Source organism: Erpetoichthys calabaricus, chromosome 3 (assembly GCF_900747795.2).
Source record: "Erpetoichthys calabaricus chromosome 3, fErpCal1.3, whole genome shotgun sequence".
Classification (NCBI taxonomy): Eukaryota; Metazoa; Chordata; class Cladistia; order Polypteriformes; family Polypteridae; genus Erpetoichthys; species Erpetoichthys calabaricus.
In genome coordinates this window covers 137746573-137763953 of record NC_041396.2, presented here as the reverse complement: position 1 = coordinate 137763953, position 17381 = coordinate 137746573, and the positions used below count along the sequence as shown (strand labels likewise).

At 37.8% G+C, this 17381-nt stretch overlaps 1 protein-coding gene across 1 annotated transcript in view; it reads right to left on the bottom strand.

Annotated features, from left to right (window-relative positions):
- Nucleotides 1-384: 384 nt before the first annotated feature.
- glo1 (glyoxalase 1) overlaps nucleotides 385-17381 on the bottom strand; it is a 51731-nt gene continuing 34734 nt past the window's right edge. The window contains exons 5-6 of the mRNA XM_028797373.2: nucleotides 10418-10507; nucleotides 385-877 (exon numbers count right to left, since the gene is read on the bottom strand). Of these exons, the coding sequence (XP_028653206.1) occupies nucleotides 786-877; nucleotides 10418-10507 (182 nt within the window). The 3' untranslated portion in view covers nucleotides 385-785. The remainder of the gene's footprint in view (nucleotides 878-10417; nucleotides 10508-17381) is intronic.

Below are 17381 nucleotides of genomic sequence, written 5' to 3'. Positions count from 1 at the left end.
TACACAGATTAGAAAATAACATAACATTCTCAAATCTACTTAATCTAATTCATGGTTTCAGGGGAAGAGCCTATACTAGCAACAGTGGGTACAAGGCAGGAACAAGCTTTAGCCTTAGCTAGGGCACTAATCCACTCACATACACAAAGGAACCAATTTAGTTTTCAACCAACCTAACTTTTATGTCTTTTGGGATGTGGGATGAAAACCAGAGTTCCTCATGGAACACAGAGACCCAGTGAGAAGGTGCAAACTCAGCTTAGAAAACAACCAGGTATAGCAATTCAAACACTATGAGAAGCAGCAGTATTAGCCACTGTGCTACCATGCCACAAATGTTAATAAATGGAGATTACATATTCAAAGGACATTGTGAATATCAAATTACACAGACAATATTTTATTGCCATACAGAAGCACCCCAATTAACATATTACTATTAAAATAAAGTAGCACCACAGGGGTGTACAGAAAAGTTATGAAGGGTTAACTGAAACTGATGAGAATTTACTAAATCTTCAGCCAGGCAGCCCAGAGTTTCAAAAATGTGTTCTTTTTCCAAGTAAAGCATCCAGGTAGCCACTTTATTACATATCCATCTAATTTCAGCTGGTTGTTTATCACATAACGGAGGTGTTTTTCTGTGCAACTTCATAAGAGATAATTATTTAGGGGTGGGGTGGGGGGTGGCAGATGATTAATTCAACTTTAGAATACAGCATACAGTCATTTAAATCCTCAGGTCTTCTTCTGTACTCCACTTAGTACACTATATACTCCTCCTTCTAAGATGTGATGGAAAGCATAGTATTAGGGCTGAGAATCTCAATCCAGTAGCCATCTGGGTCCTGAATAAAGGCAATGCCTTTCATTTTACCTATTCAAAAAAATAAAAAAAGAATACAGATGTTAAGAAAGAAAGGTAAACCACCCACATATTTAACAAAATGTTTAAAACGTGTCAACGTATACATCAAACCTGAATTCCACTATTGTCTAGCTCTTTATGGTACTAAGATTGGTTTAAATGTATTTGGTAAATGGATGGATAGACATTATAGTGTGTTTGTCAGTATTAAGGTGTACTTCTCCCAGGCTATTTTCAGGTGCCTAAGGCAACAGACAGAACGTGCATTTAAAAACACATAACAAATGCAAATACAGTACTTCACCTGACAAGTCTGAAGCATGAAATTATTTGTAACCATCATTATAAAGGTATGTAACAAACAAGTTTAAGGAAATGGGCATTGTGCAGACTTTTAACAGTAAAAAACCTAAAAGTATACTGTAAAAAAATATCACCATGATGTGTGCCTAAATTATACACTATCAATGTGCGGTTAATGCCTGCTTTAACATAAAAGCTCAAGTTTATTGTCATGTGTACTCTCTCTTTCTTATGAGGGTGGGAAAGACATGAGAATTTAGGTTACTAGTGTGCATAGTTCTGGCTTTACCTAGTAGCTTGTGGTAATGGAAAATATGTATTATAAGCACTGGCTCGAAAGCAGCTGGCCATTCTTTTCTTATTTACACAACTATTGCAACAACATTATGTGAAGAGGATGGCATGGTAAGGGAATAATTTAATTGTGTCGCATCTACATATCCTCCAGATATCTACATGGGTTTTCCTCCCATATCCCCAAAAATGTATATTAAGTTAACTGGTCATTCAACCTGCTGTTCTAAGCAGTGTTTTTTTTTTTTTTTTTTTTCGGAGATCCACAATAATACAAATGATTTTGAATTCTGGCCTAGGCACTGCATGTTTTTGTAATTTGCATATTCTTATTTCTCCATAGTTTTTTCTCTGGATGTTTTTCTTCACACATCTCAAAGGCATGCAGAGTCCATGTAATATGCCTACATAAGACGTATACTTTACTTAAAGTTTATGTAATGGGCCACTGATGCTTATGCTGCTTAATTATCCTTCATGGATAATGAAACTGTTCAGTATGGTAGTTTACAGGAATTATAATTGTCAGACTTGCTCTACTATATGTAAAGTACTACACTCAGAATCTAAGCTATCACATTGAATACAAAGTAGACCTGGCCAAAAAAAAAAAAAAAAAGTTTAATTACTGGGAAAGAAGCGAAAACTCATTATCCAAGGACAGTTCCACTATTTAATTTTTTTGATAATGTAAAGAGGAGTTTATGTATATTGTAAGATTGTAGGTATAATTTCCTTTTAAGAAAAAATAATTTAAAAGAGCAGCTTAACTACAGTTTATGTAACACAGGGATCCTTTTATGCATTATTTTTTAGCTTTAAACTCTTAAAATATACTGCAACAAACAGGATGTACCAAAAAGTAAGGATAAAATTTGCAATAAACGTCAGCATGGGAGAGGTGAAAGACCCCACTGCAAAATTACCAGTGCGGAAGTAATAATTAAGTCTGTAAATAAAAAGTGTCAAAGAGGATGTCCATACTATATATATATATATATATATATATATATATATATATATATATATATATATATATATATATATAGATATAGACACACACACACATACACTAAAAAAGAGTTTAATTAATACTATAAGAGTCTATTTAACACTGCATATTTTGCTGTGCAGGTATGCACATGTGCATTTTTTCATGTAAGGCAAACTCAAAGGTATCATAGAATTTACTTTATTTTTGTTATAGCTAGTATGTTTTTAAATAACATGCCCTTCACTTAATCAGCCTTACCTAAATTATATGTAGACTGGTACTCCATTCATGAGTTGGTTCCTACATTGTATTGAATGCTCCCTTGTTTCAGCTACTAGAATTCGTCTCCTCACCTTGATCTGCATAAAACAGTTTGAAACTAAGAATGCTGTGATGATTCATTGATTCATGACCAGCTATCCTTCACTGATCACATTACATTTGCCTCTCATTCATGCAGATTCACTTCGTGGAATATAGGAGCAGTACAGGAGAAGGCTGGAGCAGAAGTTGCAGAATAACAACATGAAGGAAGTGTGGGATGGGATGAAGATCATCACTGGCTGCAGCTCGAAGCGGGGTGCCACCATCGAGAGAGGCGTGAAGAGAGCAAACCAAATGAACAACTTCTTCAGCAGGTTTGACCACCCTAACCCACTCTCACTCTCACCTCGGAGTACTGCACCCTCCACACATCCTTCTGCTCATACCAGCATAGGAGAGACATCCCCACCCATAATTACAACAGTGCAGGTGAGCAGAGAGCTGAGGAGACTTCGTGCCAGCAAAGCAGCGGGTCCAGATGGAGTATCACCACGACTGCTGAAGGTCTGTGCATCGGAGCTGGGGGGTCCTCTACAGCGCATCTTCAACCTGAGCTTGGAACAGGGGAGAGTCCCGAGGCTTTGGAAAACATCTTGCATCACCCCAGTCCCAAAGGTATCACGTCCTAGTGAGCTGAATGACTTCCAGCCTGTTGCTCTGATATCACATGTGATGAAGACCATGGAGAGGCTGCTGCTTCACCACCTTAGGCCACAGGTTCAACACGCCCTTGACCCTCTGCAGTTTGCATATCAGGAGAAGGTGGGAGCGGAGGATGCCATCATCTATATGCTACACCAATCCCTCTCCCACTTAGACAGAGGCAGTGGTGCTGTAAGAATTATGTTTCTAGACTTCTCTAGCATCTTCAACACAATCCAACCTCTGCTCCTTTAGGGACAAGCTGACAGAGATGGGAGTGGATTCATACCTGGTGGCATGGATTGTGGACTATCTTAAAGACAGACCTCAGTATGTGCGTCTTGGGAACTGCACGTCTGACATTGTGGTCAGCAACACAGGGGACTGTACTTTCTCCGGTCCTGTTCAGCCTATATACATCGGACTTCCAATACAACTCGGAGTCCTGCCACGTGCAAAAGTTCTCTGATGACACTGCTATCGTGGGCTGCATCAGGAGTGGGCTGGAGGAGGAGTATAGGGACCTAATCAATGACTTTGTTAAATGGTGCGACTCAAACCACCTACAACTGAACCAAGGAGCTGGTGGTGGATTTTAGGAGGCCCAGACCCCTCATGGACCCCGTGATCATCAAAGGTGACTGTGTGCAGATGGTGCAGACCTATAAATATCTGAGAGTGCAGCTGGATGATAAATTACACTGGACTGCCAATACTGATGCTCTGTGCAAGAAAGGACAGAGCCGACTATACTTCCTTAGAAGGCTGGCGTCCTTCAACATCTGCAATAAGATGCTGCAGATGTTCTATCAGACAGTTGTGGCGAGCGCCCTCTTCTACGCGGTGGTGTGCTGGGGAGGCAGCATTAAGAAGAAAGACGCCTCACGCCTGGACAAACTGGTGAGGAAGGCAGGCTCTATTGTTGGCATGGAGCTGGACAGTTTAACATCTGTGGCAGAGCAACGGGCGCTCAGCAGGCTCCTATCAATTATGGAGAATCCACTGCATCCACTAAATAGTATCATCTCCAGACAGAAGAGCAGCTCCAGCGACAGACTGCTGTCACTGTCCTGCTCCACTGACAGATTAAGGAGATCGTTCCTCCCCCAAACTATGCGACTCTTCAATTCCACCCAGTGGGGTAAACATTAACATAATACAAAGTTATTGTCTGTTTTTTACCTGCATTATTATCAATCTTTAATTTAATATTGTTTATTGTATCAGTATGCTGCTGCTGGAGAATGTGAATTTCCCATTGGGATTAATAAAGTATCTATCTATCTATTTGCAGTATCAGGCCACATCTGACACAGCATGACTTCTGGTACAGGCCTTGGTCCTGTCAAGTCCTGAACACTGTCATTCTTTACTGGTAGGGATGCCTGAATACTCTACCAAGCCACTGCAGAATATTCACAATATAGTGGTACCTATTGTGTTCAACTAGCCTCAACAAATGCATGTCACTCCTTTTTTTAATTTCTCGTATACGAAGTATAGGGAAAGTATTGGAATCCTACAAAAATTCCATTTTGAGATTTTGATAAATCTCGACGTTTTAGACCTCCCTGAGTCTGAAAGTACCATTTTTGGAATTACGTTTGTGTCTGTGTGTGAGTGTGTGTATTGTGGTACGCCCCTTCTACACATGTTCCAGGGGAGCAATCATGGACTGCTCAATACCTCCCCTGAGACGCATGGTGGCAGCCTCCCTGGCTGAGGATGGTGCCTCAGTTTCCCACAGGGCTCCATAGGAGATGGAGTTCTCCACAGCCCTGGTGGGATCTGGGGTGGCCGCCAGGGGGTACTGCATGGGTCTCTGAGCCGGTCTGGACAACTCCACAGCCCCGCCCGGAAGTGCAATCAGAAGCAGGTGATCAAGCACCTGGAGCACTTCCGGGTGGGCTATAAAAACCACCACTCAGGGCCAGAATCGTGAGGAAGAGGACGAGGTTGCCATGGAGGAGTGGTGGTGCCAAATGGTGCTTCTGGGACTGTGTATTGCCTGTGGGGTTCACGGGGAAGACGTGCCCCACAAGTGAAGAAAATAAAAGTCTAATGTCATTTTACATGTGCCTCTGGTGTAGTCTGTGCTGGGTCGGGCGCTATACTGCGTCAACTTTCACAGTATGTAAACATGATAATTTGAGTAAGTTTTCACTTAGGTCAACCAAATTGTGCATACAAGTATTAGGTGCAAAGCATAGATTTCTATCAACTTTTGGGGTATTTCCGTTAACCGGAAGTGGTACTTCACCTTTTATTCATGCAGCTGCAGAATCAGGTTTATTCAACTTTACTTTTATAATAATTTTTCAATATATTATTAATTTGATTTGATTTGTTGTTGATGGTTCTTTAATGTACATAATATAAAAATATAATCATTGTCTTGCAGTTTAGTCCTCAAATATCCATCTCCATATCTGAGTATACGAGAAAGTCCCGATTTTTCAGATTACTACCTTGGCTTACTGTAGCAATATACAACAAGTTCAAAACCTTGATGCTTGCCCACAGGGTAGTTCTCGGAACATTAACTCTTACTTGGTAATACCACCTCTATATGGTAACAAATTTCAATCCAGACCCTTCATGTGTAGCTCCTAATTGGTGCTCAGCTGCCCATCTCCATCTGAACTTCCTACTCCATCACTGTGATTATACTAAGAAGCATCTGAAGACACTCTTGTGCTGTGAATATCTTTCTAACCGCTAACGGTTTTGATGTGAGGCTCTTCGTAGCTAATAAAAGGGTGACTAGTCTTGTATTGCTGTGTTTGGTTTGGAGCGCTTCATTTTCAGTTGTCAATTTTATAACCTAGTCCTGTAGCACTTGTTTCAAAGCAGTACCCAGACTGACAATTACTTCATTATGTTGACCACTTTTGTAAGTTGTCCTGGGTAGGGAATCCATTCCCAGACGGGTTTATCCATTCCCGGGAATTCGGGAATCCCACATTTCATTCCCGGGGATGACACAGTGCATGGGCATCTCACATGTGAACGGTTTTAGAACGACAACAACAACAACAACAACAACAACATTTATTTATATAGCACATTTTCATACAAAAAGTAGCTCAAAGTGCTTTACATAATGAAAAAAAAAAAAAAAAAAAAAAAAGAATAAAAGACAAAAAAGAAATTAAAATAAGACAACCTTAGTTAACATAATAAGGAGTAAGGTCCGATGGCCAGGGTGGACAGAAAAAACAAAAAAAAACTCCAGAAAGCTGGAGAAAAAAATAAAATCTGTAGGGGTTCCAGGCCACGAGACCGCCCAGTCCCCTTTGGGCATTCTACCTAACATAAATGAAACCAACACTTATTTTTAATAAAACTACTGCAATATGTTGACACAAATAAAAGACTAACCTTATCCACAAGCAGTTCATGCTGTCATATAAGTACATGTATCTTTAGTTGTGGTAATAAGAGCGTAGAAAGCACAACATCCTCACAGGTGGCGCAGTGGTAGTGCTGCTGCTTTGCAGTAAGGAGACTGTGGAAGATTGTGGGTTCGCTTCCCAGTTCCTCCCTGTGTGGATAGCGCTTTGAGTACTGAGAAAAGCGCTATATAAATGTAATGAATTATTATTATTATTAACGTGTCCAGCGTGCGGTCGTCCAGGCAAGAGTGCACTTTCATGGAGAAGTACGCCAGCCGCTGAGAAAGTACGCTCTGCCTCCACTGAAATAGGCGGCACAATTATCAGATACTGATACACTTGTTCTAAACAACGCCCGCGCTTGCCATTGCTCTGAAACACTGCCATTTCAGCTTTTACTGATGCATCCAGTTTCTTGTCATCATTCTGTGATGGTAAGTTTCTTGGCACAGATAATGTGGATGCAACAGACTGATGCATTGCAATTTAAAGTTGCTGTTCAAAGCTGTTATCTGATGAAGTGCAAGCTGCAGCAATGGCACCACCTTAATTATTTTCAACTATAACTGTTATTTCTTGATTGATTTTTACACTTTTACACGCTATATATGCGAGCTTGGCCGTTCCCGTTTGCCCGGGAATTACAGCAGTTTCATTCCCAGGAATGCGGGAATGAAAAATGTCTGGGTCTGGCAGCCCCGGAATGAATTCCCTAGTCCTGGGTTAATGCCTGTAAATTTTTCATACAAGCAAAATAAGTGAGTTTTGTTATTGCCCAAATTCTTGTATTTCATAATATGTGACATAAAGTGCTCAGCCCAAAGGGATGGTAAGACAAAGATGATTATGGTGATTTCACAAAGAGACAGAGAAGGGAAAAAAAAAAAACTAAGAAGCAGGGGGTGGACAAATTGGTAGTGGATGACTCAAAGAAAGCTTTGCCCAGCAACAGTGTAACTTTAATTCTGTTTCATGTCACCATATTTTTGTCTTCCTTTGCCACTACAGTCATATGAAAAAGTACACTCCATGAAATGTGGCTATATCAAGATTTGATCTTCATTTGAACAGTATCTACAGATAAAGGTTACAAAATATAACAAACATGCCACATTTCATTTTGTACTCCACTGTATAACTTAAATAAATCTAAATGCAAATTTTGCATGTGGTAAAAAGTGAAGACCCCTTTAACACTATCTAAAATACCTAAAATCACAGTCAGATACAAATGATTAGATCATCATTAGAGAGAATCTTGGAAGAACCTGTCTTATTTAAACCTCAGGCATTTAGTTTGGTTTGATTTTTGTTGTTGATATCTGTGTTATCACCATGCCTAGACTGAAGGAGCTCTCTGAGGGTTTCAGAAAGAAGATCGTAAGTGCCTTGAGTCTGGGAAGGGATTTAAAAAGATCTAAAAACAAGTAGAAATCATTCACTCCACTGTGCAGAAGATCATCTACAAGTGGAGATGATTTCAGACAACTGCCAACTTGTCCAGGCCAGGCTGCCCCAGCAAGTTCATCCCTACAGCAGAATGCAAAATGCTAAAAGAAGTTTCCAACAGCCCCAGAATTTTATCATGAGACTTTCAGGTAGTCATTGTGATTGTTGATATCAAAGTGCATGAGTCTGCCATTAAAAACAGGCTGCACAAATTAGATCTATATGGGAGGGTGTGCCTGAATTAAATTTATTTAATTATTGAACGTGTATTTGGACATTTTTAAACCCTCCTTGTATTGTTTACAACCCACCCTTTACTCTAATAACAGGGACAACTGCTAAGCAATATGAAATTGGTAGAAATTTGTATAGCAAAGTACACGTAGCTATATATGACGTGATAATGGTGATGAATATGCTGCGCAGTAAAAACATTGTGATCGGCAGTTGCTGCCGCTGCTTCTTTTTCACACACAGCACAGTGTAAAGTAAACCGCTTTTATTAAAAGAATCAAAACAGTTGTCCAAAGTGCAGTAGAGCATTCAATAAATCTTTAAATAAATAATCCTTAAAACAGTTGTGAAGTGGAGGTTTAAAATACACAAGAATAACAATCCTTTAACACGAGGTTAAAACGTCAACAGAAAGCAGTCTTTAAAAACAGCGTCAGCGTCTGACCTGCTTCTCCCATGCGGGCTCTGCAACAGGCGAGACGCTCTTAATGCAGCTGACCTTCTCTACACTGTCCTGCTACCGCTGTTTGGCTTGCCTCACCGGTCATCCACCTTCCGGTCACTCTTGCCCTTCAGAATATTCTGCGAGAGCGACCACTGCTGCTACTCCTCGGGTGTTGGCCATACACCCAAGCTACCTGTACAGCTGCACACGAGCCTGCACTCGCTCGCTCGCTCGCACCGACTCTCTCTCTCTCTCTCTCTTCCTGCAACCTCCGTTTCATCTTTCCTTTTCCTCTTTTACTTCTCCTCTCCCCTTAACCGGCTTGCGCTTCTCTATATATGCGGGGAGGACATGGCAGCTGAAGCCCATTAGCCACAGGAACAATCATGGATGTGGGCAGTTTCCCACCTGTGCACTTAGGTGAGAAACGCCCACACTGCAGATCGCCCTGCGGCTCGCTACAGCTACCACGCCCCCTCGCTAAGCCGCGAGCGCGGCGATTATGTATTTAAAACAAAATGGCCTTTGCTGGAAGAGCTGTGGACCCATAACACCACAGAGATACTGTGGGATCTAGGCATCAGTCAAAGTACCAATCACAGGCCCGATTAGAAAGCGGGAAGCTGTGATTTGTCGTCTCCCTCCCATGTAACAATCACAGCCCGTGTTACAACGCACTTAGTCACCGAACTTGTTTTGTTTTTCTTAGACTAAGAAATACTACTACATGTACTATGTTTAAAAAACCGCGAAGTCGTGAATCCGCGAAAAGTGAACCGCCAAGTAGCGAGGGATTACTGTATACTTAAATGTCTGCGTTTTACTTGGTATAATTAATTCTTGGCTACTGGTACTTGAATTTTCCTCCAGTTCTATAAAGTATCTATTTATATGGCAATATAAAAACAGATAGTGTGTTATAGTTGAGAAAATATATATATTTAAGTCATATTATCTTTAGAGAAGAAACAGGTTAAAACAATACATTAAGTACACCATTTGTTTATAGAAATATTTAGTATGAATTGCACTAAATGAACAAATATTTTATATAGCATTTTTTTTCTTTTTTACAGAATGTCAGATTTTTACAAGTAAAAAGGGCTAATACAAATATGTACATTGATTTTCTCCCACTGTTACCACAATATAGATTAACTGACTTGCTCAGTGTAATACAATAAGATAGAATTTAAGACTGAACTAGCAACTTTGAGGTTTAACGTCTACATTAGATTATTAATCCCATGGGGAAATTCAAATAAGGCCTTAGCCACAACAGTGTACTGCTTGAAAATAACTTATAGTAATAAAAAGGTGCTAACTGTCTACACTTCAGCTGGAAATAGCACATTTATATCCTTCCATTTTTCAAACAATTATTACATGTTTTTGAAATGAATGTGTTAAGCTGTTCACAAAAAAGTTCAAACCTGGGGAGCAGCTTTACTTTCAAAAATTATATTTACCATCATCTGGCTTCTTGACAAAGGTAACACCTTGTTCCTCAAACATCTTGCATGCAGCATAGACATCAGGTACAGCAATCCCAATGTGACCTGCCACACAAAAAACAGATTTGTGAGAAATCAGTCATATACCAGTTCAAATTATTATTAGTGATTGTCATATTACTTGAAAGATTCTTAAAAAGGCAAATCTTATCTAATAAGTACGTAATTCAAAATTTAACAGACAGATAAAGAGCTCTGGTATGAAGCTAAACCTAGAAGCACTTATTGAATGATCACTTGGGCACAGCCAGTATTATGGTCAGGATGGTAGTCCTTAAACATAATGGTACACCCAATGACTGAGCTGATAAAGAGAAAAACAGCAACAAACTGGGGTCATGTCAAACCTTTCCATTTATTTCGGTTCATGGCATCAAAATCAACTGCACTTTTAACTGACAATTGGAAATGTACTACTCCCAATTGTTGGATTGTTCTGTGGGAGCATGGGGGCAATTTCCAAGATCAAAACTAATTTTTTACATAAGAGACTTCTCATAATAGCAAAATAAGAAAGAATCCTTCAAAAAGATATTGTCAGGAATATTGAGTCACTAGTATACAGCAGACTAACTTTATTTGCAATTTCAAGGCATAGGCTCCTTAAGAGTACCCGCCTACAGGAAGTTTATACAAGACTGTCATGAAGCTAGCCAAAATGTTTACACCTGCTTGTGTTCAAAAAGCTCTCTAGAAGACAGCATATCAAAATCCTGATTTGTGTGAAGAGCAGATGGCCTTCAGGTGGAAGCTTAGCTTGTCAATGTCAACTTTAGGGCAGTACTGCAATGAATAAAAGTTCATGAAAGAGCAGCTCTCTTTAGTGAAAATATGACAATTTTCACTTATGTTTGACCTTTGAGTTGTCCACCTATGTGGGGTTGGGATGGGGCATTTTACAGGGTCACACAGGATCCAATAAGCTACAAACTTAGAGGATGTGGATAACATTTAACTGGGGTGGACACAGTATGGCCAGCTTTTGAAGACAGTCCAACTACCCTACCATAACCAGGAACATATCATGATCTAAACAGTGTTCCCTCTAAGCTGATCATATGAGCAATTGCTTATACACTTTAGAAGCACTGCTCGCTGATTTTGTATGGTCGCTCACAAAAAGAACCAACTTTCAAAGAAAACTAAACAATAAAAATGAAATAAAATTAACTAATTCAATTACTTACCCAATTTAAACAAAATTGTGCTATATGAAATGGCCTATGCAGTTGTTTTTTTTTTTCCTTTCACTTTAACCATGTCTAAACGCAAAGCTGATAAGAGTTCAACCAATACACATAAGAAACAGCGTTTGGAGTTTAAGACAGAACCAGTCACGGAATGTTTTGTTGAATTAGACTTAACGCATAGTGCCAGACAGCATGTGATTCTGAGTGAAATAATTTATTAACTACTTTAGAGACAGATGATGTCATTTCGAAAATTTGCTTGAAAGCAGGCTTTTTTAACAAATGGGCCCCAGAGAAAGCATGGAGCATCTAGAAAGAAGACCATCTCAACTGACATTTGAACCAGAAATCTCATTATTGATTCAGTCACAAAACTTAAAACTCAAATAAAAGGTTTGTTGAAAAAATATTAACAGAATCTAAATAAGAACCTAAAGACAGAAATTAAGTTATGCTTTGAAAATAAGCAACACCTGACAAGCTAAAGGCTTTGCTAGATAACATTTTGCTGGCTGTGAAATATTCTTCTAAGTTGGCGGTCCAGGATATTCATGACCATATTGCCAAATACACGAAAAAAACAAACAGTTGGTTAAGAAAGAAGTACGCCTTTAAGTTCACTTAGTGAATAAATTCAACAATCAAATCCAAACCATTAAATGAAATTAGGAAATAAGCCTTGTACACTTTGATAGTCAATGAATCAACTGACATGAGCAGTTCAAAAAAAATGTATGCAATTTTATGCATTAAGTATAGGAATGTATGTGAATACATTCATAAACCTTTGTTCACTTAGTTGAAGAATATAATGATCCTGTTCACAATGCTTACTTAGATAAGTTACAAAATACAGAACACCATGTTGTTATCACAATATTTAATGGTGTTCTAGCTGAACTGGAAGACTTATGCAAAATTATGATTTTCAGTTTGCCAAAGCAAAAATCAAGAATCTTATGTCACATTATCTGGGAGACAAGCCACATTTCCAGGTAGAAATATGTAATCTGTACTCTTCATTTCAGTTTCCAGTTAAAATGAAGTCAATAATCACTTTTATCTGCTGTACATGTGACTATATTAAAATCACTTTCCAGATGAAGAATTGAAAGATTGATTTGTCTTTTATAAGGAATATTTTTCTACACTTGCAAATCTGGAAAGTTTTTCATTTAAATTTGAGACGATGAATAGACTGGCCTTCAAATAGAGTTCTCTGTTGAAGAAAGACTATAATTCGTTTCAAAAGGATCTTTGTAACCAGTAACTAGAGTTTAAGATACTGAATATGGAAAAATTAGAAACTGGAACTGTAAAGACATTTTCAAATATGATAACATTTACTAAGAAACAGGATCAGGACTTGAACACTTCAAAATAGTATTTTCACTTTTGGTCATTTGTGGCATATTTCAGGTTTCAAGTGGATAACTGTGAAAGAACATTTAGTCTAATGAACAATATAAAAACAAAATCTAAAAATCGCAAAAACCGTGGAAAACATGATGAGAATTAAACTCTTTAAATTCTGGAGAGATTGTTAATGTTGATAGAGTTTATAGATTATGGTAGGCAGAAAAGATTAGAAGAGAAACTATTGTAATATACAGTGAAATTTTGAGTAGAAATAAGCTTTTTATATACAGAAAAAATTGTATCAGTTAATTTTTCAATACTTAACATTAAATATGCAGTACAGTAAATCATTATGTTTAGATTGGTTTTTTTTTGTGCTATGTGTAGAAATGCATGTCTAATACTAGTGTTAGTTTTTAGAAGTTGTTGCTCATGCAGAAATTATCACAAAATGTTTACTTATAGAAATTTATACTCACAGGAAAGAAATTTAGATACAATAAATAATTTAACAAGCATTAAAAGCTACACTTAAAATCGGTTGTATTGTTTTGCTTGCATAAGCTTTAGTATGTACACAATGGCCTTTTGGGTCAGTATCAAATGGAAAAATCAATTCTTTTTAAAACCGAATGAATAGAAGAATGGCATAACAGCGCTAGAAAAAGTTTAAGGAAGGGATACCAAATTGCTTCCAGGAACTCAAGGTAAAAGCTGTGATGAAAAATTGAAGGGATTTAATATTTTAAGTGTAAACTAGAATTACATGGAAATGTCATAAAGGTATTCGAAACCTGTAAAGGAAATAAGGATGGAGAACATAAGTGGTTAATTAAAAACACAGCCTACAACTAGGACAAAGGGATGAAAATGCACATTAAAAAGAAAATTTTCATACCATATAAACATTAGAAAATGTTTCTTAATACAGAAAACTATTACTATAATTGTAAAAAAGGACCTCCATTCTCATTATTTTCTCCTTGTTTGGTAAATAGGAAAAAAAAAAAAAAACAATCCATGTCACATTTTCTATATAATCTTTTAAAATATGTTTGTGATATCTAGTGCACTCTTTTATCATTAAGACATAACTAACTGCACATATTGCTAATGAGAAGCAGTTCCACTATGAGTCCAATATCTTTTGAATTACCTTAATCATTCTTATTTTTACATTATATACATGTATATATATATACATGTATATGTATATTATATATATATATATATATATATGTATATTATATATATATATATATATGTATATTATATATATATATATATATATGTATATTATATATATATATATATATATATATATATATATATATATATATATATATATACACATATACATATACATACATACACATATATATACACACATATACATATTATATATATATATATATATATATATATATATATATATATATATATATATATATATATATATATATATACACACATATACACATACATATACAGTGGACCCTTGACTTACGAACTCAATTCGTTCGCGAGGGCTGGTTGTAACTCAAGTTGGTTGTAAGTCAAGACTATTTTTCCCATAAGAAATAATGGAAATACCCATAATGCGTTCCGAACCTCCCACTGCAACACTTACTTAACCTTTTCATAATAAAAAAAGGGTTGTATAATGTGCATAATTTACCAAAACACCAATAATTTTTCTAATGTACTAACCAAAAAGTAATAAAAAGTGCCTAGCCTACCAGAAACAACAATTTCATACTGTACTCACCATTTAATTTGACATCTTTGGGCTGCAGGAAGGGAGGAGGATGATAATGAAACTGAAGGCTTTTTAAAGGCTTTCTTTAACTTGCGCTCAGGCATTTGCAATCATTTCAATAGCTTCTTTTGCGTTAATTTTAATCTCCTCCTGCCTACAAGTTATTCTGACGAGAATTTTTCTCAGCATTTCCTTGCGATGATACAAGGAACTGTTTCTGAACTCTTCTGAGACCCCCCCACTCAATGGGAACGACATGCTGAAGTGCGTCCTGAAGCGCGATTGCCGCGACTGTGGAAGCTTGCTTGTCCATTGCCGGGCAGGGATATCACATGCATATCACCCATCGATATCTTTTCTGTTTGCTTTGGCTGAGAGACTCAGCACAGCTTTAAGCCGGCTTTTGCCCCAGCAACAGATAAACAGTCTTGCATACGGAGTTTGGACTTTGGCATGTCTTCTAGTTGGGGGAGGTCCCAAGAGAGTTTACAAACCTGACATTTTATTGAATGAGTGCCGCATTAATAGGAATGTTTCTGTTTGTTTACAATCGCGCAAGCAGATACACGTGACCGCATTCAGGTCGTAACGCAAGATGTTGGTCGTAAATCAAAATAAAAATTTTGGTCGTAAATCAAGTTGTTCACATGTCAAGCCGGTCGTATATCAAGGGTCGACTGTATATATATATATATATATATATATATATATATATATACACACATACACATACACATATATATATATATATATATATATATATATATATATATATATATATATATATATGTATATGTATGTGTGTATATATATATATATATATATATATATATATCTGCGGTGGGTTGGCACCCTGCCCAGGATTGGTTCCTGCCTTGTGCCCTGTGTTGGCTGGGATTGGCTCCAGCAGACCCCCGTGACCCTGTGTTCGGATTCCACGGGTTGGAAAATGGATGGATGGATGGATGGATGGATATATATATATATATATACACATACATATACATATATATATATATACATACATATACATATATATATACATACATATACATATATATACAGTGGTGTGAAAAACTATTTGCCCCCTTCCTGATTTCTTATTCTTTTGCATGTTTGTCACACAAAATGTTTCTGATCATCAAACACATTTAACCATTAGTCAAATATAACACAAGTAAACACAAAATGCAGTTTTTAAATGATGGTTTTTATTATTTAGGGAGAAAAAAAATCCAAACCTACATGGCCCTGTGTGAAAAAGTAATTGCCCCCTTGTTAAAAAATAACCTAACTGTGGTGTATCATACCTGAGTTCAATTTACGTAGCCACCCCCAGGCCTGATTACTGCCACACCTGTTTCAATCAAGAAATCACTTAAATAGGAGCTGCCTGACACAGAGAAGTAGACCAAAAGCACCTCAAAAGCTAGACATCATGCCAAGATCCAAAGAAATTCAGGAACAAATGAGAACAGAAGTAATTGAGATCTATCAGTCTGGTAAAGGTTATAAAGCCATTTCTAAAGCTTTGGGACTCCAGCGAACCACAGTGAGAGCCATTATCCACAAATGGCAAAAACATGGAACAGTGGTGAACCTTCCCAGGAGTGGCCGGCCGACCAAAGTTACCCCAAGAGCGCAGAGACGACTCATCCGGGAGGTCACAAAAGACCCCAGGACAACGTCTAAAGAACTGCAGGCCTCACTTGCCTCAATTAAGGTCAGTGTTCACGACTCCACCATAAGAAAGAGACTGGGCAAAAACGGCCTGCATGGCAAATGTCCAAGACGCAAACCACTGTTAAGCAAAAAGAACATCAGGTCTCGTCTCAATTTTGCTAAGAAACATCTCAATGATTGCCAAGACTTTTGGGAAAATACCTTGTGGACTGATGAGTCAAAAGTTGAACTTTTTGGAAGGCAAATGTCCCGTTACATCTGGCGTAAAAAGGAACACAGCATTTCAGAAAAAGAACATCATACCAACAGTAAAATATGGTGGTGGTAGTGTGATGGTCTGGGGTTGTTTTGCTGCTTCAGGACCTGGAAGGCTTGCTGTGATAGATGGAACCATGAATTCTACTGTCTACCAAAAAATCCTGAAGGAGAATGTCCGGCCATCTGTTCGTCAACTCAAGCTGAAGCGATCTTGGGTGCTGCAACAGGACAATGACCCAAAACACACCAGCAAATCCACCTCTGAATGGCTGAAGAAAAACAAAATGAAGACTTTGGAGTGGCCTAGTCAAAGTCCTGACCTGAATCCAATTGAGATGCTATGGCATGACCTTAAAAAGGCGGTTCATGCTAGAAAACCCTCAAATAAAGCTGAATTACAACAATTTTGCAAAGATGAGTGGGCCAAAATTCCTCCATAGCGCTGTGAAAGACTCATTGCAAGTTATCGCAAACGCTTGATTGCAGTTATTGCTGCTAAGGGTGGCCCAACCAGTTATTAGGTTCAGGGGGCAATTACTTTTTCACACAGGGCCATGTAGGTTTGGATTTTTTTTTCTCCCTAAATAATAAAAACCACCATTTACAAACTGCATTTTGTGTTTACTTGTGTTATATTTGACTAATAGTTAAATGTGTTTGATGATCAGAA